General features: G+C 42.0%; 1 protein-coding gene across 12 annotated transcripts in view; it reads right to left on the minus strand.

The window, feature by feature from the left end:
* TEAD1 (TEA domain transcription factor 1) overlaps positions 1-25,756 on the minus strand; it is a 172,896-nt gene that overhangs the window by 90,395 nt on the left and 56,745 nt on the right. For all 12 annotated transcript variants that reach the window (XM_073658269.1, XM_073658266.1, XM_073658267.1 and 9 more), the window contains exon 3: positions 17,306-17,560. In XM_073658269.1, coding sequence (XP_073514370.1) covers positions 17,306-17,453 — 148 coding nt within the window. In that variant the 5' untranslated portion in view covers positions 17,454-17,560. The remainder of the gene's footprint in view (positions 1-17,305; positions 17,561-25,756) is intronic.

Consider the following 25,756-nt stretch of genomic DNA (forward strand, 5'->3'; position numbering starts at 1 on the left):
AGTGAAATGTTTCACGCAAAACTGGTCAGGATTGACAGAAGTTCTCCTCCGGGTATTATAAATTGCTACGTGTAAACTGAGGTACAGTCACACGTCATAAGACTCTTGCTGAAAACTTCCCTGTAAAGTTTGATTAGTTCTGGAGAAGACATACACCCCTGCTGGGGTTTCAGATGAGGTTCACCTTATGTATGCGTGTATTCGCTCTCTGTTTTGGAGTACACTTCTGGTGCCAGGTATATAAATAATAAAGACAAGCACACACCTTCAGTAACCTGATCCAAAGTTGCCAAATACTAAAAGCCTCTTTAATCTCAGCAGTGCCGGAGGGCTACACAAGGTGCTCCTGTCCCTCTGGCAAGGCGGTTAAAAACGGATTTCTCAGATCATGACAGATTAGGAAAGTCCACACCTTGTCACAAAAAGAAACAACACTTGTCCCCATCTGTCACAATGGTTGCAAAATACCTTACACTGTCAATTATAGGAGGTTCATAACTACAGGTATCAAGATATCCCTCTTACCGTTCCTACAGAACAAACAAAAGTTGTATACGGCTTTTTAGCAACTTCTGAAATGGTCATAAGATAGGACTGATGGTGATGGAGGGGGCTGAATGACCCCAAAAAAATGATACATAAAAAAGTACAATGACATTTTAATTAGACAAATTGGAAGGTGACTTTTTATTCTGTAGAGATTATTAGGGTATGTGCCCACGATGCAGATTTGAAGCAAAAATGTCCTGAGCATTTCTGCATCTCCTTGGCAGAAAAAATGCATGTGGATTTTACATGCATTTTTTCAAGTGTTTTCACATGCGTTTATGCATGTGTTTATTTCAAGCATCACTTGAAAACGGGCTTGACAAGTTGGTCACACAATATAAATCCATGCAACTGGCATGGATTTATATTGTGTGACCAACTTATGAGGAAATTTCTGCTTCAAATCGTGATAAATACAAAGAATTAAAAAGTAAAAAAAAAACAAACAAAAAAAAAAATAAAACTTATTCTCACCTCTCCGGCGACCCCCTGTCTCCTCCCGGCAGCGATCCTCTCTGCTCGGCGGCCCGCGGTGTACTGGCAGGACCTGCAGTGACGTAATTTAGTCAGCTGATGGTCACGCGAAATTGCGCCCATTGACTTGCATTGAACTGCATAACATCCAAATTGGTTGTGCTGCGGATTTTTCCGCAATAATAATCCGCAGCATGTGCACAGCACATACGGATTATCATTGGTAAACATGGCAGACATCTTAACAAGCGATTCTAATGCGTTCCCGCGGCAGAAATGCCTCAGCAGAAACGCATTAAATCTGCATCGTGGGCGCACAACCTTAGAGTTGTATTACAGTCACGTCCAGTGGTTTTTGAGAGTTATATTGCCATGTAATTCGTAATGCACAGACTGTTTGTAGGCTTATGGAAATATTCTACAGCATTCAATATCTGATATTTTTAACCTGTTTTTAACTTTTAAAATGGGTAAAACTGCTATATTACGGCCGCCTCTGTAGCCTATCAGAGGTGGACAGTTTCATAGGTAAAGAGCACACACTTACAAGCTGTTTGCAAGCACAGCTCTTAAGCTTGCTGGGTCCGACCAGTTTCAGTGCCCCTGCGCTCCTCCAATACTGCTAAGAGCAAAAACTGCCTCTGCGTGCAGCATGTAGAAGTGCATAGTTCACACCAGTTGCACAACCATGCAACTGGTCCAAACTGACCAAGTCTACAGGAGTGGTCAGCGAATTCCCCCTTCCTAGGAAGCCGCAAGGAATCGGAGCTGTGGGCTAGTAAATAAAGTCCCTTTGAAGGAATGTTCTTAACACGGATCTTCAGGAGACTACCGCTCCCCTGCATCCTGAATAAATGAGAGTTCGGACCTTTGCAGCATTCAAAAGTAACAATGCAAATCAGTGGCAGCTTTACTTATGTCAGATCGGAGGAGCGCAGGAAAACGGCAGCTGGCCTGATCCAGTTATCCGGCCAGCTTCAGAGCAGTGATTACAAGCTCTATGGGTAAGAGCTTGTAAACTCTGTGCTCCTTGCCTAGAAGGCCGGCCTACTCTGATAGACTGCAGCGATGGACTGTAACCTAGGCAGCGAGCAGTAATCTATGACATTAAAATCCTTCTGTTCATGAGAAAATTTGTTTGTATTCACAAGCACTTTGCAATTTTACGATTTAAAATGTTGAGGGGAAAAAAATAGTGTTGAGCGAGTATGTTCTGTTCAGAGTATGCTCGGGCCGAACTCCCGAGTATTTACAGCTGCTCGGTGATACGTTTGAATTACTCCCGTGTGCATGATTTGCAACTGTTTGACAGCTTTATTACATGTGAGGAATGTGTAAGAAATAGACGTATTAAAACTGTCAAACAGTTGCAAATCATGCACACGGGAGCGATTCAAACATATCACCGAGCAGCTGTAAATACTCGGAGCTCGGCCCGAGCATACTCGCTCATCACTAGAAAAAAACAGTTTTAACAATGCAGTTTCAGACCTTCTTTACTTTGCAAAGTAGTATAAAAAATAACTAAGGTATACATTGTACACCTTATTTATTGTTTATTGTACAGCGCCCTTACTTTTAGGGCACTGCAGATGCAAAAACAAGGTTTACCATACCTAACAATCAGTTATCAATAGATAAGGTACAAGCAGTAGTAACTAAACACGGCTCAGTAAATGAGAGAGGACCCTGCCCGGTGGTCAAATCACAGATATCGGTTGTAGCATGTTCCGTGTAGAGAGAATAATAGACTTGCATTTTAGCAATATTCAGTAGGGAGCGCTTGGCAGTTGGGATAAGGAGGTTTAACTATAATACTTTTACAAATAAAGAGCTAAAAGTTGTAGCCAGTTGGCGCCTGGCGCGATTTCATATACAGAAGTCTTATCACTGGCATAAGTTAACAATTCACGTACAACATGATGTGTTTGAGTGCAGATCCTCGGAGGGCTGAAGAGTCTCGTAGAGGTGACAACATCCAGAACTAACCTGATATTAGACTGGACGAGATTCACAGCGTGCCGTGCTGTTGCAGAGGACGATTACTCTGTGTAATACATGACTCTGGGGGCAGACAGAGCAGAGAGTAAAGTGACGAGTAAAAGGCTACACTATGGAGCAGTGGTGGTCTGACTTGTAGTTTGCCAATTAGAAAAAAAGGATTTCACAAGGCTACTGAGGCTATGTCACAAGTGAGAAATACAAACCAAAATCCTATTACATTCCCTGCAGCTTCCACTTCATATCTAGTCAACTCTACAGCTCTAAAATGAAGTTACCAACTGGAACATCAGTCTCATAAACACAATATATCTCCATACAATTCTGCAGTCAACGTGACCTCCCTAATAAAAAGCCTCATCCATCCCACACTACATACAAGGGGGAGCACTAGTCTGAAAGCAGGGAAGCAAAATATGAGGATATGAAGTATATTACCAAGCACAGACACATGAACACTGTGCATATGGTCTATATCCATCACTTCTAATTACTAGGTGCATCTATTTACATAGACTTGGGATTATCCAACGGAAAAAGGACCAGAGTGAACCTACCTTATATTACATACAAGATACATACAGATGAATGGGAACCATATAATAAATGGCCTTGCTAGTGGCACCCCATTATGGTCAATAGAGCTGAATGAATAGAGTGGAATTAATATTCAGCTCCCAATCCATAAAATGAGCTTACAGCCTGCAATATAGGGCAGCAGGACAACAGCTTTTCTAGGTACAACATATACCACAAATGAGCTGTTCAAAGTTTCAAAACACCAAAGAAATAGACCAGATAGACATTTTATTGGGGCATTACATGCACCCCAGGGTTACAGTAAAAGGGAGTCATTTTTATTTCCCACATTTGAAGATTTCCAAATCTGTTTAAGAATATTGTGAGATACATCATGATTCACAAGAAGTCTAATAATCTATACATTAAACCTTAATTAGCATACCACTGAATGCACAAGTGGATTTACAACAATTATAACCCACTCCCCCCAATAAATCTATCTTTATAAATAAAAATGTAAATGTTCATTTGTTCAAAATCTTAAATCTTCGAAAGTTCTTCATCGATTGCTTTGAAATTTTGACACAACGTTGCATTCGAATACACGCATCTTTTTATATACCTACTATGTTTTTATATACCTACTATGTTTTTATATACCAGCTGTCGGACGTAAAAGCAACAGCGAGAGGGGGGTGTTACGAGCTCAGTCCCAGGCTGACTCTCCCCGGTCGCCCGGCATTCTCCCCCCCACCCTTAGTGACATCTCATTCATAATCCCTTCTCCCTCTCCTTCATTCGCCTCAGCCACTGCCTGTGCTCGGCTTCTTTCGTGTCCCCCGTGGGGGTTGGGGGGTGACAAGTCCATCTGTTCCAAGGCCGAAAGATGCTGCTGCTCATCACGACCACCACCGCCTGAGAGATGGCCGCCTCTGCTGCTTTTTGTTTAATTCTTCTCTACGCAGGTTTAGTTTAGGTTCTATGTAAGGGGTGGCATTACCAGAGATTTGTCCCTGGAGGGTGTATTTCTTCCCCTGCATGAGGTTGACCAATCAGCAGGAAGCAAATTAAAGGGTAAAAAAAAAAAAAAAAAAAAAAAAAAACCCTCACAGCTCTGCTGTGAGATAAGACTGTCATTATATATCTTACACTGAGAAACCTGTTCTAAAGGGTGTGCTCTTTTTGCCTTGTATATGGCTACCAGATTTTGATTGGTCAACCTCATACAGGAGAAGAAGTACACACCCCCCAGTGAAAAATGTCTGGTAAAGTTCCCTTGGACTTGACAAAATATAACCTAAACTTTACAAGTTAATCTCTCCACAATGGAGAAAAGAAATTAAACAATAATAATAATAATAATAATAATAATAGTTTATTTTTATAGCGCCAACATATTCCGCAGCACTTTACAAATTTTAGGGGGGACTTATACAGACAATACAGAATAAGCATATCTCATATCGAACGGAGTGAGGGCCCTGCTCGCGAGCTTACAGTCTATGAGGAAGTGGGGGAGACACAAAAGGTAAAAAGTACATATATTGTATAATGCAGCCTTGATATACTGAATAGGATAAATAATAATACATGGACTGGTCGCCAGCCAGTATGTGTACAGTCCTGACAGAGGCTTTTATGTGCATGGTTGGTTTGAACCCGAAGTTGAAGAAGATTTTAATATGGGGGAAAGCTGGGATGGACAGAGTGTGTTTAGCTGATACGCCAGTCTAAAGAAATGTGTTTTTAGGGTTCGCTTGAAACTGTGGGTATTGGGAATTAATCGAACTGTCCTGGGTAGTGCATTCCAGAGAATTGGCGCAGCACGCGAGAAATCTTGGAGACGGGAGTGGGAAGTTCGGATTATGGAGGATTTTAGTTTCAAGTCATTTGCAGAACGGAGGGCACGTGTAGGGTGGTAGACTGAGACAAGGGAGGAGATGTAGGGGGGTACTGAAGCATGGAGCGCTTTGTGGGTAAGCGTGATAAGTTTAAAACGAACTCTATATTGGATGGGCAACCAATGCAATGACTGGCACAGGGAAGAGGCATCTGAGTAGCGGTTGGCGAGGAATATGATCCTGGCTGCTGCGTTCAGGACGGATTGGAGAGGGGAGAGTTTAGTAAGAGGGAGACCGATTAGTAGAGCGTTGCAATAGTCAAGACGAGAATGAATAAGAGCGACAGTAAGAGTTTTTGCCGAGTCAAAGGTGAGAAAAGTCCTGATTCTTGAGATGTTTTTGAGGTGTAGATGACATGAACGAGCGAGTGATTTGATGTGAGGAGTGAAAGAAAGATCTGAATCAAAAATGACCCCAAGACAGCGGGCTTGTAGCTGGGGAGTAATGGTTGAGCCACAAACGGAGATAGCAATATCGGGCACAGGTAGATTAATGGAGGAAGGAAAGATGAGTAGTTCAGTTTTTGACAGATTCAGTTTTAGGTAGAGGGAGGACATAATGTTAGACACAGCAGAAAGACAATCACTGGTCTTTTGTAGTAATGCAGGGGTGATGTCCGGAGCAGAGGTGTATAATTGGGTGTCATCAGCATAGAGATGGTACTGAAAACCGAATCTACTGATTGTTTGTCCAATAGGAGCGGTGTATAAGGAGAAAAGAAGGGGGCCTAGGACTGATCCTTGAGGAACCCCGACAGTAAGAGGAAGTAGGGAGGAGGAGGAGCCGGCAAAAGACACAGAGAAGGAGCGGTCAGAGAGATAAGAGGAGAACCAGGAGAGAACCGTGTCCTTGAGGCCAATAGTGCGGAGCATAGTGAGGAGGAGCTGGTGATCCACAGTGTCAAATGCTGCAGAGAGATCCAGGAGAATCAGCAGGGAGTAGTGACCATTAGATTTAGCTGTTAGTAGATCATTAGAGACTTTAGTGAGGGCAGTTTCCGTAGAATGTAAAAAGCGGAAACCAGATTGTAAAGGGTCAAGAAGAGAGTTGTCTGAGAGATAGCGGATTAGACGGGAGTGGACCAGGCGTTCCAGGAGTTTAGAGATAAAGGGAAGATTGGAAACAGGTCTGTAGTTGGCCGTGCAGTTCTGGTCGAGGGATGGTTTTTTAAGTAATGGTTGTATGCTGGCGTGTTTAAAAGAAGAGGGAAAGATACCAGATGAGAGGGAAAGGTTGAAAATTTTAGTTAGGTGAGAGGTGACAGCTGGAGCAAGGGACTGAAGGAGATGTGAGGGAATAGGGTCGCTGGTGCAGGTGGTAGGGCGAGAAGATGCAAGGAGCCTGATCACTTCATCTTCCGTGACTGGTTCGAAGTCAGAAAATGAGCAAGATACAATGTGGTGGGGGGGAGCATGCATAACATTTGGGGATTGGGAGAAAATTTCCTGTCGGATATGGTCAATTTTTTCTTTGAAATAGTTAGCCAGATCGTCAGCGCTGAGGTCGGTGGTCGGGGCCTGTGCTGTTTGATTGAGGAGAGAATGAAACGTGTCAAAGAGTCGTTTAGGATTATTGGAAAGTGAGATGATGAGGTTGTTAAAGTAGGTTTGTTTGGAGAGGTGAAGGGCAGAGTTATATGTTTTCAGCATAAATTTATAGTGGAGGAAATGTTCGGGCAGATTTGATTTTCTCCACAGCCGTTCAGCGCACCTGGAGTACCTCTGGAGAAGACGTGTTTGAGGCGTGTGCCAGGGTTGTCGCCGTCTATGCCGAATTGTTCTTTGTGTAGGAGGTGCAGCTTCATCCAGGGCGCATAGCATTATTTTGTTATAATGCTTCAATGCAGATTCGGGACATGAGAGGGAGGAGATTGGGGCCAATGATGATTGCAACCTTTTTATAAATTTCTGGGTGTTAATGGCGCGTAAATTTCTATAAGTGTGGACGGTGGGAGTGTCTTGAGTAGAGTCACAGTTCTTGACAGAGAATGAAAGAAGATTATGGTCAGAGAGTGGAAGGGGAGAGTTAGTAAAGTCATGTACTGAGCAAAGCCGGGAGAAGATCAGGTCCAATGTGTTCCCGTCCTCATGTGTAGGAGAATTAGCAAGCTGTGAAAGGCCGAAGGAGGAGGTTAATGATAAAAGATGCGTGGCAGATGGGGAAAGAGGATCGCCAATTGGGATGTTAAAGTCTCCCATGATTATCGTGGAGATGTCGCAGGATAGAAAATTTGTAAGCCAGGCAGCAAAGTGATCCAGGAATTGACGGGGGGGACCTGGGGGGCGATAGACAACCGCCACTCGCAGGGAGAAGGGCCGGTAGAGTCTGACTGTGTGGGCCTCAAAGGACGGGAAGATAAGGGAGGGTACAGGGGGGATAACCTGAAAAGTACATTTTGTTGAAAGAAGCAGACCAACACCTCCACCTGATCTGTTGTCAGGTCGCGGGGTATGAGAGAAATGTAGGCCACCATAGGAGAGAGCTGCAGCGGCGGTGGTGTCCGACTGCTGGATCCAGGTTTCAGTGAGAGCCAGAAGGTTGAGGGAATTAGAGAGGAAAAAGTCATGGATGTAAGAGAGTTTATTACAAGCTGAGCGTGCATTCCAAAGGGCACAGTTGAATGAGACAGAAGATATGCAGGGAATATTAATGAGATTAGCAGGGTTTCTGAATGTAACAGGGAAAGAGTTAGTGTTATTATTACTGGAGGGTCCTGGGTTGGGAGAAATATCACCTGCGACTAATAGAAGGAAGATACAGAGAGTGAGCAGATGATTGCAAACAAAAACTGTAATTCAGCTTGGCAGCCGATGTTCCATTATGTGGCAAATTTAACATGCTCAAAAGTCTTCTTTAAGGGAAAGTCTCCTTCCAACGTAACTTCAAAAGACACGATTCTAGCTAATGGCTGGATTCTGATGTTTCCAGTGGGCAGACTGTGCTCCTCTCCGGTTACATCTAATCCTTTTCACCTTTATATTTAAGTATCAAGTTCTTTGCGTTTCCCTCCCGTCTTTTTATGGCTCTGATAAACAAGTCTATGATTTTTTTTTCGTCCTAGTTCACAATTACTGCATCCTATACAGTTTCGCCCTGTACGGATCAGGTGTCCATGATACAACTAGTAGAGGTTGCTGAGAGACCCAGAAGACCAAAGAAAATCTGCGTACAGCGATTACAATAACAGATGAAGCAGTGCGCAATGCGATACCTCACATCTGGTATTTGCTTACAGAAAACGACATTTTTAATGATCAATATCCTGGAATATTTTAGAGTCAAATGCCTTTCATGCAGTGCAGCAAAAAATGTGGATAATTCAGCTTTAATTGAAAACTTACAGAAGCATAAAAAAAAATAAAAAAAATTGCAACAGCATCTGTATGACATGGTGGCCAAGATAGATTGCTGTAGGATAACTGCATGTAGGGGGATCATCCAAAAAGCAAACTTCACATACAAAGCACTAATATTTTAGGTTGTGATAACCTCACATCATTCAGCCAAATGACATTTCTTATGGAATGGAAAAAATAGACAAAAAGAGTATAAAGTGGACGAGGCAGGCTGGAGTCATCAGTAACTATGGCAACCGATATAAACATGGCAGCAGCCTATGCAATTATGGTCCACCTAAAACACAAAGGCTAAATTTAGGGAGGCTGTTCACCTGAATATGAATTTAATAGAGCCATCTGACATAAGGAATGCTACGATGGTAATGCTGCTAAGAAGCTCTTTTCCCAATCTCTGCCGAGTCCTGTCTGACAGCTTAGTTGTTAGGGATAACACTGCCGAACATCACCACAAAATAGGCAGCTGTACTTAAACACCAGGTCACGATATTAATGCATAATAGGATGCAGCAGGCCTCCATGGTAAAGGAATTAACATTTTCCATTGCACATTTTCTCATCTTTTGCAGGGTGCAGCCAAGTTATTTAGTGTTGGCTTGGGGGGACATTGGGGTGTCTGTCCTTGTGGGGTGCATTTATATAGTGCTTGGTAGCCCATTCAATCTAATAGAATGGGTGTATAAGCCAGACAACATGCACTACACGTTTCTGTGTGACTGGTGCCCACCATACAAGCCTTATCCGTGTGGAATTGCAATACTAGGCAACCACTATCCATGAATGGTAGATGTGCGAGTGGTGGTTTCATCAGTATTTTGTACCGGTGTTGCCTTTGCCTTCATTATGGGGGCTGCTGTATCCTGCAGTGCATTATTATGGTGTCCTGGTGTGTTAGTAAATATGGCTGCCTTTTTATCTGCTTTTTTTTGTTTTTAAATAAATTGTATGTCTTTTTCATGGACAACACTGCTGAACAACTATTATCTTTTTAAGACTATGTGCAGATGGAGAGGGTGGAGGGGGTGTTAAGATGCACAAAAAAAAGGGTCTAAAACCGCTATAAAACTCTTCCAAGTGGATCTTGATGGAATCCGCTTCTATCAAGGCACCGACATCAAAAGCAGGGCTGTGGAGTCGGAGTCGGTGTCCATTTTGGAGGAGTCGGAGCTGGAGTTGGTATAAAATGGACAGACTCCTAAAATATATAATAAATTGGGTACAGTAGTTCAATGCAGGATGTGCTGGAAAGGTTTCCATAAGAATTTGGGAAAGTTATGAAATGTCCTATAAATGTCTGTCCTATTCCTGATCTAAGGGTCTAGACTTTTAGCTGAGATTACTCTGTGCTACAGTGAATTTATCACTTAAACATGAGCCGTGTATGAGGGAGTCGTGGAATCGGTGTCATGGAAATTGAGGAGTCGGAGTCGAAGGTTTGGCTTACCGACTCCACAGCCCTGAAAAAGGCTGCAAAAATAAGGAATAAAATGAAACCCCTTTCCAAACCGCTTCAGGAAAAAACTCCTCTAAAAACTGAGTTTTCTGAAGCAGTCTTTGTGCGAAACATTTGTTGTTTTTGAACAAATTATATAAAAAAAAAAAAAATTTAAAAAAATTTAAAAAAAAAAAAAAAAAAAACTACTCCCCTGCACAATCACTTAATTTTTCAAGCATACAGCCATTTCACGGCAAGAATGACGGGCCATTATGGTCTCACAGGTGAAACTGTAGTTTTCCTGCAAAATTAAGAGATTATGCAGGCGAGCAGTCAAAAGACCACAGTGACATATGAGGCTGCATTTGCCGCAGCCCTAAATTAAATTCCCATAATGAATTTTTTGTGACATTTTGAAGTAGCATATTTTTGCTGTGCAAAAACAAAAAAACGCAGCATCTTACAGTTCCAGGAAAGTGGAGTTATAGAAATCACACACCTACTGTGTTTAAACAGTGCTGTGTAAACTGACGTGCGGTGCATTTTTTAATTCAGCAACATGTCAATTTCTCGTGATATTTATGTGCAGATTTTCCCCATAGAATTGCATCACATGCAGAAAACCCGCAGGTAGAAATGGTTACTAAGCTTACTTTAGGAATGTGCAATGCTAGAGAAGTCTGGTGTTGTGTCCAGTCTTATCGGACTTGGTCTACAGGATGACAGCAAATAGACAAGTAAAAACTAACATCAGAATAACAGGGCGGTCATCCTCTATATAGAACATACAATGCAATCATAGGTGACACTGGCTTTCTATAGGATCTAGAGTTCCTGTTCTTCAGCAACCTTTGTAGACAACTCATTATCTCCTGTAGACAGGTGGTATTGTCCTAAGCTTGTGACAACAGAATATTTACACAAGCAAAAATGAATGAATTTGGGTGGAGTGATGGGGTAGAGATCATCTTTAGAAGGTAGTTCCATGTTTTATACGGGGCGGTTCACTGGTTTCCGCATAAATCCTGTGGATCTCATGTAAAGATGAACTGTGTGGTTTACAGGAATGTCCAAGGAACACCAGTCCCCAGAAATACGCGTGAAATTATAAAATACTAGTTATAAGGCAATGTTCAATGTTCACAGGGCTTTTTTTTCCGTTTGGAGGCACTCAAAAACCAAAAACATTTTTTCAAGAGGGAAAAGAAAAAAACATTTCAGGAAACAACTTTGGGAAAAGAAAAAAAAAATCCCCAAAAAGTGTTTCCTGAAGTTTTGTTTTTTAAGCAGATTCCATCAAGATCCACTTAAAAAAAAAAAAAAAGTTACTTGCACTAGGTTCCCCTGATGAGTTTCTGACGCTGCGTATTTTCACAGTGAAAAGAACTGTCATACAGTTGCAGAAATGTGGAAGGGATTTATAGAAATCTTATGCACACTGTGTTTGTTGTTTTTTTTAAAAAACACACCACTGGGTACACTGACCAGAGGAGCCTACTTGAACTCTGCAACATGTCAATTTCTCTTTTGCATACGAGTTTTGTGTGTGGATTTTCCCAATAGAATTTCATTATATGCAGAAAATCAGCACGAAAAAAAAAAGTTTAGATGCTTTAGTTGGTTTCCACAGCGGAAAGTGAAAATACATGTAAATCACACTTGACTGTCAAAGTATCAAAAACAAAAGCAGCTTAATTTAACAACATCACAAACTTAAAAAAGCATCAAAAATGTGTTAGACTGTGTGCCCACGTAGCATTTTTCAAGCGTATATGCTGCGGAATTTCCGCAGCGTAAACGCTTGAAAAACGCATGTATATCCGCACCCCATGGTCCCCAATGTGATTCCGCAATTGCAATGCCCATGCTGCGGATTTTTCCGCAGCGTTTATGCTGCGTTCAAAAATCCGCAGCATGTCATTTAATTTTGCGTTTCCGCATGCAGAATTGCCTTTGTTCAATGCATAAAAAACGCAAGGCAATTCCGCATGTGGAAAACGCGTGATAAACGCGCGAAAAATGCGCGATAAACGCGTGCGGAATTCCGCATGCGTTTATCCGGGAGAGGACTTGCAGAAATGAAGCAGAAATTTTCTGCTTCATAAATGCAACGTGGGCACATAGCCTTAAAAACACATGTTAAAAAAAGTAAACAATGATTGGGGGGAGGGGGGAGCAAGTAACCTAATGGGTGCAGAAATGTTACAACAAAATCTGCAACATCAAAAACTCACCAAATATTCATAGTGGGAAAGTAGCCTCAGAGGAAAGAAAATAGAAAAAAAAAAAAAAAAAAAAAAAAAGCTCAAAAAATTTCCTCATATGGACAGCAAAGTGGCTTAAGGCTGCGTGCCCACAATGGGTTTTTCAAGCGTTTTTGCTGTGGAATTTCTCCAGCGGAAACGCTTAAAAAACGCTTGGTAGTACGTGCCCCAAGGTCCCCAATGACAATCCACAAGTTCTGTGCCCATGCTGCGGAATTTTCCGCAGCGGATTTTATGTGCAGAAAATTCCGCAGCATGTCAATTATTTGTGCGTTTGCGCATGCGGAATTGCCTACTCAATGCATTAGAAAAACGCATGGCAAATCCGCGCGTCAAAAACACTTGTTAAAATCCGCACGCGTTTTTACTGGCAAGGACATGCAGAAATGAAGCGGAAATTTTCCGCTTCATTTCTGCATCGTGGGCACATAGCCTTACCATAGAAACGAATAGGAAGAGTTTTCCCAAACAGATTTTGAGGAGGAATTTGAATCATATCTGCTGCAAACAACTTTCAAAAACTCTGAATAAAGCCTATAATAAGCATTATGGCACACATCTCTTAGCCATTATACAACCCTGGTGATAGACCCATCTAACAGCAGCGAATGTACTTCAATGCGGTTTTTTTTTTTTTTTACACTTCTCCATAACCCTTGATGGTCATGTTTTTTTTGGATATCGGTACGGGCACTGGTACAGTTCTGCTTGATTTTAATCGCAAAATGTGGAAGAGCAGAGATCTGTTAATCTCCAGATCTTGCAATCCGGCAGGAAACCAGGGCCTACAAACTTTCTGCCAAGAGCAGCTGAGAAGCATCAGCACAAGGCTATTTTTTTTTTCCAGACATTATGTTCCATTTGGCTGCTGAGGTCACATGACAGCTGCAAACTAAAAGCCTGGAGGATTGCTGCTGCTTCCAGTCTACACTGACAGCCTGGAAGAGCCTGCACACCAGAGCAGGAGCAGGGGAGGGGGGTCCGTCTTTCCATTACATCATCCAGCCAGCACTGGAGGGGGGAGTGGGAGGGAGGGAGCACAGCTGGTGGCAGCCGCAGTACCATCTGCTTTCCCCCTTGCACTCTGTGCTAGTTTTCGCTTCAATCTCCTACTGTTACTTATTGAGGAGCAAAAACTGCATGGAGGATGAAACGAGTTCTGTGCAGGAGCGCCAGAATTAATTAGTACAAGAGAGGGTTTATGATGAGAGTAATATGCTAGATGGGAGCAGCCCATTGTTAAATTGTGCTCCGACCTCTCATCTATGCCAGCTTTGACCTCCAAAATATACTGTAACTACCTGAAGAGCTCGGCGTGCCAATAATGCAATCCCAGATACCAGTTCTTATAATGTATCACTCCTTTTAACTACACATTTTTATAATAAAAAGAACATTTGTAAAAGCAAAATTACTACTGTAGGACTCCTGTATCAATAACGTCTTACACTACCATATTCCACAACACAATTGCATTAGTACATATATGTATTTCTGGAAAATACAATTAATCTACATGAAACGACAACCTGAATGGATGAAGAACTGCTTGGATTTGAAACCAGGTCCCCATGTTTTGTAAAGGGACTGCAAGCTGCCACTTAATTATATGCCACACAGATGAAATGAAGGGCTCAGTCACATGTCCGATTTTTCCACGTATGAGAAAAAAGGACTGATTATTCTGATCAGCGTTTTCGCAGAGGGTCAACTGTTTTTCTCACATGAGGAAAAATTAAAGTTTCTCCACCTTCTCCATTCTGACAGTCTGTGAAAATCAGACCACACTCTGATGTTATCCGGAGTGTGGTACGATTTTTCACTGACCCATAGACTTGCATTGCCGTTTTTTGAGCCAACCCTCAAATCAAAATTGGACATGTGTCTGCAATTTTCCATAGGTTGCACGGTCTGCAAAAAAATCACGGACATGTGAATGGCCCTATAGACTATCACAGGTACAAATGCTATACGTGAAAATCACGGATTTAGTCCTCAGAAATCAATGTCTGAATGAGGCCTAATACACATGTAGCTGTATTGTGATATCACTGTGGCCCTTCTTAGATACAGCAGAGAGGAGAGGAATGGAGCAATACATTGATGAACATGTTACAGATTCTTCTAACCATTCAAAAATCTTAATTGCAGATAACACAAAAATATCTTTCTCCCACATCTCATACCCAGGTCTCAAGGAAGATATGGGTGTTGTTGGTGGGTTACCCTACATTATAGTGCTGTGTTGTAAGGAAAAATAGAATCTGGGTTAAAGAGGTTGTCCACTACTGGACAACCGGGCCCACTGAGCACTCACATGTCGACCGAGCCAGCTGTTGATCCCAGCAAACAGGTGGGAGACAGTGGAGAGGTGCCGATCTAGGAAGAGAGTCTTTTATTCCCCACCACCCTGGACTAATTATTAAGGGTTGTGCAGCGGTGAAAACCCCTTTAACTACACGTCAATGTGTCAGTAAAGTTAGGCTTTACATTTAGAGCCTGATTTCATGTAAATCTTTTAACTGCTGCCTGTATTTAGCACAACTATCATCTTGGATATAATTCTATCATGCATCAACATTACAAGGAAAAATGAGTAAGTGCCCACAGATTTGATGTTACAGAGAAACATCGAGAACAATCGTAACCAAATAGGTTGCATAAAATGCCCGTGGCATAAAAATGTGAGACATCAAGTTGCCTTCCTAATAATTATTCTTGTACAATGTAAAAATTTTCGTATGCAAATGTGACAATATAATGAAAATCACCATGGCAGAGGTGGTTTCTGCACTCCTGCAGCTTTTACTTATTACAGACAAGTGCTGACGTGTTGTCCCTTAATTAAGATGACCTCCTGCATTAAATTGTCTGCACGTGACAGCCGATGTCACAACTATGTTAGTTAACGCATCTCAGGCTAACAAAACATGGGCCAATTGTGTGTTATATTTATGACAGCTTTCTAGTAAGTATTGCAGCATCATGATTATTTTTGTATGCGCTACTGTTTGTTCCTTTGGATGAAAGTCATGTTTTTGTTTGACTTAAGTATTTTATCAGACCTGCCATTATACAATGCTCTACTATAATCTAGAAAGGGACACATTGCGCTATTCAAACTTATCCTTCCAGTTTTTATGGGCAGAACTATTGTGACAAATTGCACGGACAGAGCAACAGAAGGCAAATGTGGTACTGCAAATATGCACAATTTGGAAAAATGGGTACAGAAATTCTGTGCACAACTTTACAGACTGCACACAGCTTATGCACAAGGCCTACTTACTAGTATTGATCGAGTATGTATCTAACCGTTTACGGCGCAGCGTGCTCGCTGAGTATTTTGGCGTGCTCGGGGTTTCTTTCACGGTTGCCACGTCTGCAAGTGTCACGGCTCTTAGACAGCTGTGATACATGCAGCCTAACAGCCGTGACACTTGCAGACGCAGCGACAGTGACAAACTCGGAGCACGCCAAAATACTCGGCGAGCACTCGAGCGTGCTCGCCAGAAAGGGTTAGATACATACTCGTTCAACACTAGTAAGTAGGCCTTGTGGACAAGCTGTGTGCAGTCTGTAAAGTTGTGTACAGAATTTCTGTACCCATTTTTCCAAATTATGCACATTTGCAGCACCACATTTGCCTTCTACACCTCAGACAGGAAATCTCTACATGTGTCACAGCTGCCTAACAGCCGTGACACTTGTAGACGCGGCGACTGACAAACACCGAGCATGCCAAAATACTCGGCGAGCACTCGAGCGCGCTTGCTGGAAAAGGTTAAAGATACATACTCGATCAACACTACTATTTACATATCTGCATGCAGGTTCTGCCAAATTATGATGGGAAGCATTAGTAATGGGAAGCATCAGTAATCTACCTATCAGGAGAAACAAAAGGCTGAACACGTTGGCTTTTACTCCACCCATTAAGGATCCCCAGAAGAAGAGCTTCATCAGATGTGCCCAACAGATGATCATGTCCTCTGGTCATTGAAAAAGTATCTGTTTAGCTGTGCCCATCTATGGGGTAGTAAGCCATCACATAGGGACTGTCCCACGATAGACAATCACCTATGCAAAGCGGAATAGGTGATAAACGGCTGGCCACTGCTGGGACCAACCACTAGAACAAAGTATTCTGTTGCTCCATTCGATGTCTATAGAAGGGACAACGCACTGTCAGTCCTTGAATAGTGTAGGTTGAGTAGGTCCTTTTCCATTTAGAGTTCTTTAAGGCAGAACTGTTTTAGAAGATAGATTAGGAGAGACCAAGTTTACAAAAGGTTCCTACTGTTCCCCAGTAAGTCTATCATTACCAAGTTCTAGAGTGATATTTTATCCCACCAGAACTTGAGGGCCAGTGACCTACTACCAGTCACAATTAAACCTAAAAAAAAAAAAAAAAAGTCAAAATATGATCCGTATGTACAATTATAAAAGCAGAGATTATGTTGCACTCCAAGTGGATATACACATCCGCCATAGCAGTGGATCTCTCTTTTTAGCAAGTTTTGTTTTTTTATTTTTGTGTGTGTACTGTTTAGTTTTGTTGGGTCAGAGCCAGACCACTGGGCTCCAAGTGTTTTTACATCTTATAAATTGCTAAACTACTTGGGTCAGTAATTAGAAAGATACCTCTAACGTACCCCAGTATCCTGAGAAGATCCTTAATGATTCACTGTATTCTGTTTAATTACTCAGCATAAAATGATTTGTTGAAGTGCATTTTTCCATCAGGAATGCACACACACAAACAAAATCTGGCAATGATATAAACAGCAGCTGGCCACTTACCATACATTTTGCCTTCATCTGACAGTATAATTTTCCTTCTCCCACATGGTGGGTAGATAGCGAGCGCTTCCTGAAAGCTCTGCTCAATATCCGGACTCCAGACACCTTCTGCATCATTGTCCATGGGTTTATCAGCAGAATCGCTCATTCTTTCAATATCTTCGGCAGGACTTTCGCTGCCGCTCCAACTACCGGGCTCAATGGTGGCGGTTGGTGTACTCCAAGCCGAAGCCTGGACGCTGGACAAAGAGAAACCTGGAACACAGAGGACAGGATATTAAAATACATTGTGGGCATATCACCCTCATGTTAATCTGCAAGCAGAGCAAGCCAGTAATCTTACAAAGGAATAAGAGCTTTTCTACTTCCCCATTTCCATTCAGTAGCCTGCATCTATCTTTCCTGCCAAATTGCAGGATTTGAGTGGTTTTTTATATATATATAAAAAAAAAAATTAGGTAAAGTTAAAATTTTAAAGTCGCTGTTTTTGTGCTTTGTGCAAATGTTTCACAAATCATTGAGGGAAAAAATTACTACTAAATTTTGACAGAAAATCAAGATATTCCTTGGGGCGAGAAGCTTCACAAAGCAGCAGAGAATCAACAAGCAACATAAAAAAATGCACCTATCACTTGGTTTCTTGATCACAGGGTTTCTTAGTTATACAATTCTCTAAGGATCAGAATTTCTGGAATACTAGAGATGGTGGATTAGGCCTCATTCAGACATCAATTTTTCACAGATAGCACACATATCCATTATAGAATGTAGTAATGTTCACACGTCTTTATTTTTTTTCGCAGACTGACCATGCCAAACACAGGATCATGAAACAGATTAGAATATATAGTATATAAAAATAAGAAACCCGAAAATAAATGACAGACAACATGGACCTCTTAGGCTGGGCGGCAATTTGATTCCACAAAGGATTTTGCTTAGTCAAATTTCATGCCAAATCTGCAGGTGTCAGATGTGGATTTTATTGTAGATTTAATCTTGGTGAAATCCATAACTCCCATTTTTTTTCTGTTGAAAAAAATCCACTGAAAGCGACACGGCTTTAGAGATTGCTAAATTGATCACAGCAATATCATCAACAGTTGAGAGTGACAATCACGGAGGAGCCAACAATCCAGCCGCGTTAGTAACATATGTTCAGATATGAAGCAGCAGCATGAACAGAAGCATTCTGCTGTGAAATGAGGAGAAGGGGCTGCCCCCAGAGTAAAGGGTCTCCAAACTCCTGAGCTCTGGTCAAATATAAGCCTCTAATACAAAAGTCCTCCAACTGAGAGAAAACACAGATCCTTCATGGGCTATGAAGCAGAGAGTATGGCATTCACATTTAACCTGCTTTAACCCTTTTATCACTTTGCAGCTTTAATTCACAGATGTTATTACTGAAACAGGAGAAGAAAAAAAACTGCCAACGCAAGACATTTACTAATACTTTACATTTGTACTATGCTATTCATTAGGCCATTGATCGCTACGTAAAAGAATTCTATTCCAAACGCAATGGAACATAAGTGATACTATATATTGCCATAAAGTAGACAAATTGTAACAGAAAATGAACATCAGAAAATAAGATTAGATATCATGTTAATCACAGCTACAGGTTTATACATACATGAAAACAAAGCCTTAGGATAAGTGCACATGTTAAGTATTTAGTGTAGAAATTTCTGCACCATTTCTGCATCTCTTGGCAAGAAAAACGCAGCATATAAGGGTACGTTCCCACGATCCGTATCCACCTGCAGCCCCGACGCTGCAGAGCAGCCGCGCGGCTTCCGCCCTCACTTATGCAAATGAGCAGCCTTGATTTTTTATTTTTTTTCCACATGCAGACTTTCCTCAGAGGTTAGTCTATGGGGAAAGTCCACATGCAGACCCGTAAGAGTAATGGACATGCTGCAGGTCTGAAAGACGCACCCAGTGTCAGTTTCCACAGGTGATCCGGAGGAGCAAAGGGACGCATAGTGGACATAGGATGTCTAGAAATCCCTTCCACTACGCTATAACATCTGGACGCTGTGGGTTTGACGCTGCATAAACCCGCAGCGGCTCCTGACCGTGTGCACACACAGTTAGGGTATGTGCCCACGATCAGGCTATTGCAGCGCTTTGGACGCAGCGTATTTTCGCTGCGTCCGATCCCGAAGCTAAACCCGCATGTGTTCATTGAACACATGGGGAGTTACCACACCCTATTCTATGGGTGAAATTTCTGTTGCGGAGACTACGCCTAAAGCCGCGCCGCCGATGAGTTTACACGGCGGCTAATAGAAGCACAGTGAGCATGGGATTTATATAAATCCCATCCACTTTGCTTCTATTGTACAATACAGCGATTTGGACGCAGCGCAGGTGAACGGCTCGTGGGCACATACCCCAACACGTTTTTGGTGCAAATTTTTCCCCACTCATTAGTATGAGTGAAATCTGCAACAAAAATGCTGAAAGAATTAACATGCTGCCAATTTAAATCTGCACCAAATCTGCAAGTCACAAATAAGCAAAGTGTGCATGAGACTTCAGGATTTTCATTCACTTTGCTGGCATCAGGAAAGCTTTCAGGTTTTGTGACAAATCTGCACAGAAAAAAAAGACAAATCTGCGACATGTGCACAGGTCCCTAGTGTGGGTCAAGCCGGCCATACACACGAGATGGGTATCTGCTAAAGCAAATGTTCAGCCAACAGCCATCTCTCCCGACTCCTATTCAGATGAGCACTCATCCCAGTAGAACTTCTCTTTTCGTGGAAAACCAATGAATCTGTCATCTATGCAAAAACAGCTTAATTCCTCTGGAAACAAAAGGATCGGACATTGAAAATCCAACTGCCCGCTCCTTCTCTTCACAAATATCATCTGCAGGAGAGTCAGTAGGCCTCCATACTTGTCATATTTTTGGCAAGTCCTCCAAAATTGTGGGGTTTGGCCAATTTTCATGTAATGTGTGTGGTCATCTGCAGAAAATATAATTTGCCAGCACAGGATGTTTTATCACAAACTTAGCCCAAAGGTCCTCCATACACATTAGAAGAAATTTGGATGAAAACATTGATGTTACTGGGACAAATCGGCCAGCAAATATGTATGGGAGCCTCTCGATGAGGCTGAGGAGAGAAGAATCGTGCAGTTAAAATTTATATTTCCAATCCTTTTGTTTTCAAGGAAGATGAGCGGTTTCCAAAGAAGTCCCAGTAAAAAAGACATGATCCATCAACTGTGCCGAATGTTCATGTGTATAGGGTAGTCAGGAGAGATAACCATCAGCTGTATGTTCATTTGGCCGACAGCCGTCTCGTGTATGGCCAGCTTTAGGCTGAGTTCACAAGATGCATTTTTAATGCGTTTCCGCGGCGCTTTGCAGTTGCGGAAACGCATTAAAAACGCATGCTAGAAGGGCAGCAATGTTCCCCAATTGAAATCCGCATGTGCTGTGCCCATGATAAGGATTTTTCCGCAGCGTAAACGCTGCGCTCAAAAATCCGCAGCATGTCAATTAATTTTGCGTAAACGCGGCGTTTTCGCCGCCATTGACTTGCATTAGAACGCGCCAATTCCGCAAGACTGCATCTGTACTTGCATTATTGGCGCGTTCTAATGTGCGGATGGTACCCGAGTGTGGAGAAGATGAGACTCTCCTCCACACCCAGGTACCATTAAAAAGCTGTAAAACAAGAATAAAATAAAAAATAAATGTATATTTACCTTCTGTCGGCCCGCGCACTGCTCCTGCTTGGTTCCCGGCACTTTGCAGTGAGTTGAAGGACCTGCGCTGACGTCAGTCATGTGACGGGTCACGTGACGCCGACGTCGGCAGGTCTTTCAATTCAAAGTTGCCGGCGAGGGAGAACGGATTGAGCAGGACAGCGCGGGCCACCAGAGAGTAAAGTATACATTTATTTTTTATTTTTACCACTCTCTCGGGTCACACTATATAAATCCATGCCGGTTGCATGGATTTATATAGTGTGACCTAGTTGTCAAGCACTTTCCAGGTGATGCTAAAATCACCTGGAAAGCGCTTGTCAATCCACATGCAGAAACGCATGTGGAAACGCATGTATTCCGCAGGAAAAACGCATGCACAATCTGCATGCGTTTTTTCTGCCAGGGAGATGCAGAAATGATGCAGAAGTTTTCTGCTTCATTTCTGCATCGTGTGCACATACCCTTAGATGAACATCGTTCTAAGCATGTGCACCAGTGTCAAATAGAACAGTCAAATGGAAATGTGCTACGGGTGGATTCACATTACATTATGTTTTCCATTGACCATTCTGTCAAAATAGCTGAAAAACTGGTCTTTAGAAATGCTCCTGATTTAGTCATTCACATCAATGAGGGAAACCGATTCTACAATATGAAGCCTTGGACTGTGCTTGACAGCCATTCTGACAGTGTCTGTACTTTGCTGGACATAACAGTAGAAATCTATGCTAATGTGTCCAGCAACATTTTTCCACTATGAAGTAAATATTTGGCAATGCAGAAATCCTGTGCACAATGCTGGCCCATGAAGAAGAGCAGAACACCAAGATCTTTCCAGCTGTCAATGCAAATTCAGCTTTAGGCCACGGCCCCACTATCAGTATTTGGTCAGTATTTTTTCTCAGGAGTGGGAGCTAAATCCAGGTGAGGAACAATCAGAGAAAAGGTATAATAGAAACAAGTCACCAATTCTGCATTTATCACCCACTCCTGGTTTTGGCTCCCACTCCTGAGAAAAAATACTGACCGAATACTGATAGTGGGGCCGCAGCCTTACAGGAGGAGTCCAGAGACCAACCCACTGATCATATGCAGCTTCTGAGTCAATCTCCTCACATATTAAACTGATCCAGCATGCTACTCTTTTCCACCAGAGTTTGAGGAATCAAATCTATCATGGAGCACTTTGTATACCTAACCCAGGGTATTGTATAAAGGATGTGTTAACAAAACAGCAAAAGGTCCTTGGGGAAAGGAAAAAAAAAATCTTTTTTTATTGCAGTTGTTCACCATCAGTTAAAATTTCACTGGCTAGCTAAGCACTGCAGCTTGTGAAAAGTTTTTGCCATCAATTGATGGTCATGTGCCCTACAATAAAAGTAATTCCTAGAAAAAAAAATGCTTATGCCAATAACTTCAAATTCTCACTTTTTTTTTGTGGCTGTGCGTTTCCCCAGACTGCCGCTATGTGAACTGGATTTCAAATGTATTTTGTAGCGCTGTCCAACTAACTGCAATGCATCAAGGAAGAAGACAATTAAGCTGAGGCTACACGATGACTTTGGATACCAAACAGGTCATACAAAGGTTGCTCCATTGCAGTCTAATACAGGTGAATGGGATAACCGTGCGACAAGTCTAAAAAAATAAATAATCTGACCCAGTTTTCTTGCAACATCTTGAGGTCACAGTAACTTACAAGGTTGCAATGCAACCCAATTTCTCTTTTCTCGACAATATCATTTAGCAGTGGCATAGACCAATTTTTGGCAGTGTAAACTATGCTGCGGCGAACGCCGCCATGTAGCCCCAGTTTAAATAAGATTCTTTGCAACAAGTTATATGTTAAAAATGAAACTAAGTGACAACATCCCAAACAAACTGCCTTTGTCCCAATAAAAGAAAACCAACTAAATCTTTGTTAAATTGCTCCCGTTGTCCCTTTCAGAATATTTCAGCAGCACGGTTAATTCATTTGTTCTGTCCGACATGAAATCAATGAGAGGCCACTTGCCATACAAAGCAGCATCACTACACTACAACTTTGATTGGAGGAGAGGGGATATAAAAGCCTCCAGGAGATAACGTTTCCTAGCCAACGCTCGAACCGTAGAAAACGATTTTAGCAAATTAGCAGAAACACTGTAGCCTGCGAAGAATGATCGGCAGGTAAATAGGACATAGGTATTTTAATTAACACATCTGATTTCCTGGCTTAACAACACAACTGAAGAGGCCTCATTAACACCTTGAGTACTGAAGATTACTTTAATGACCACAGAAATACAGACCCAAGATCTATAAATATCACAAGGGATTAGAGTTTAAATGCAGAGAAGTTCTGTTCCTGTGTTGCTAAGACAAATGCATTTGTACATAAGATGACCGGAGACCTCCGTGAGAGGAAAAGCTTAATGACCAAACTTTAAAAACTACAGATGTATCACAAATTGTGAAAAATTGTACCATGATAAAAAGTTACTTTATTCCCACTGTGACCAAATAGAAATTAAACAAAATTCCAGTCTTCGTGCAATTCACTAAGTAGCCACTAGTCTTAAGCAATACAATCTATACCAAAAAGATCCCCAAACTGTGACTCGATGGCCTATAATTTGTGGCTTGCGGAAGTCTGCCAGCTTGGTGTATTAGCACCATGTCTATCAAACAGCTATGAAGAGTGGGACCCCAGATGGTGAGTTTTAGGAGTTAGTCTCACATATACTGGTCTTGGTGGGCTTGGAGATACAGGAAATGAGGACTTTGGGTATCGCTACTTTGAGGGGGTGTGGAAGCAGGATGTCACTACTCCAGGGATAAGGTGGAGAAAAGAAGGGAGAGGTCTGGATGTTGCACAGGACCCTCTTTCAGAGCTGAAAGTGGCTAGTCAGATAAGAAAGGCTGAGGACTACTGATCTATACAATGGGAATGACATTTTAAAAGGCTAAAAAAAAAAATTATTTTTTAGTCAGTTCATCTGGAAGGGAAAACGTTCTAGAATTAGTATGAATCAACTCATAGCCTCCAAGGAAGAGGGAGGTATCAACTTTCCATGCACTAGAAATTACAACCTAGCTTGCCTTTTTCGATATATAATAGATTGGCTTCACAAAAGACATACATATTCAGACTACTCGCTAGATTCTGACTATGCATCCCCCTACAACTTAACAGCTCTCCTCCATTCATGTTTTACCTCGCTACCCTTAGAAATCAAGAAAACAGTGATCTTTAGAGATACTATCGCTACATGGAAAGCAGTCAGGAAAAAAATTGGCCTTTCATTCAGAATCTCAAAACACCTTCCGTTGTGGCACAACCCAGAATTCGCCCAAGGTAGAGAAAATAAATTCTTTATAAAATGGCAACAAGCAGATGTTGTGAACATATCTCACCTTCTTCACCCAATTGAACAGAGATGGCTAACATGTGCAGAAACTTTAGGAAAATATGAACTACCCCCAAACCACTATTTTCAATATGAACAGATCAAACTCTCCGACATGGCTAACTTAAGCTATGTGCCCGCGATGCAGAAATGCTCTGGATTTTTAGCTGAGCGTTTCTGTATCTCCCTGGCAGAAAAAACGCATGCGGATTGTACATGCGTTTTCCTGCCAGGGACTTGTGGATGTGAAGCGTTCTTCACATGCATTTCTGCATGCGGGTTGACAAGCTCTTTCCAAGGGATTTTAGCATCTCTTGGAAAGTGCTTGTCAACTTGGTCACACTATATAAATCCATGCAACCGGCATGGATTTATATAGTGTGACCGAAAGAATGTTAAAAAATATATACTTAACTTCTGATGGCTCCCGGTGTCCTTGTCTCTGCTTGCCGGCAGCTCACGGTAGATTTAAGGACCTGCCAACGTCAGCGGTTGCGTGACCCGTCACATGACTAAATGATGTCAGCGCAGGTCCTTTAGTCTACCGCAAGCTGCCGGCAAGCCAAGACAAGCGCACCGCGGGCCATCAGAAGGTAAGTATAATATTTATTTTATTCTTTTTTTTTTTTACAGGTTCTATGGTACCCGGGTCCAGAGGAGAGTCTCCTCTTCTCCAAACCCGGGTACCATCCGCACATTGAAACGCATGGATTCAAATGTACAGATGCAGTGATGCGGATATTATGCGGTCCAATGCAAGTTTATGGCGACGAAAACACAGCGCTTCCGCAAAATAATTGGTAATGCTGCGTATTTTTCCGGAATGATAATCCGCAGCGGAAATTTCCACAGCATGTGCACAGCACATGCGGATTATCATTGGGGAACATGGCAGGCCTTCTACCAAGTGTTTAAGCGTTTCTGCAGCGGAATTGCCGCTGCGAAAACGCTTAAAAAACGCATAATGGCCACACAGCCTTAAGAGATGTTACCTTTGAAACTTCCCGAAATGAACTGGATAATATCGGGTCAGCTCAAAAGGGTACCCCCTCAATATCTACACTATATTCATCAATGAAACCTAACCTTGTGATTCCCCTGACGAAGTTGTATGGGACGCGGCGATACGCGTGGGGCTTCCTCCTGTCCTCTGTCTGACGCCATTCAGGCCCCATCTACCCTCAGACTAGCTGGTGTTTAGGTAACCACCTAGTGTCCTCACAGGACATATGTCTCATATACATGTCTCATATATATATATATATATATATATATATATATATATATATATATATATATATATATATATATATATATATATATATATATATAT

This window comes from Phyllobates terribilis, unplaced genomic scaffold, assembly GCF_046119375.1.
Source record: "Phyllobates terribilis strain yellow unplaced genomic scaffold, ASM4611937v1 Scaffold_13__5_contigs__length_258822181, whole genome shotgun sequence".
Classification (NCBI taxonomy): Eukaryota; Metazoa; Chordata; class Amphibia; order Anura; family Dendrobatidae; genus Phyllobates; species Phyllobates terribilis.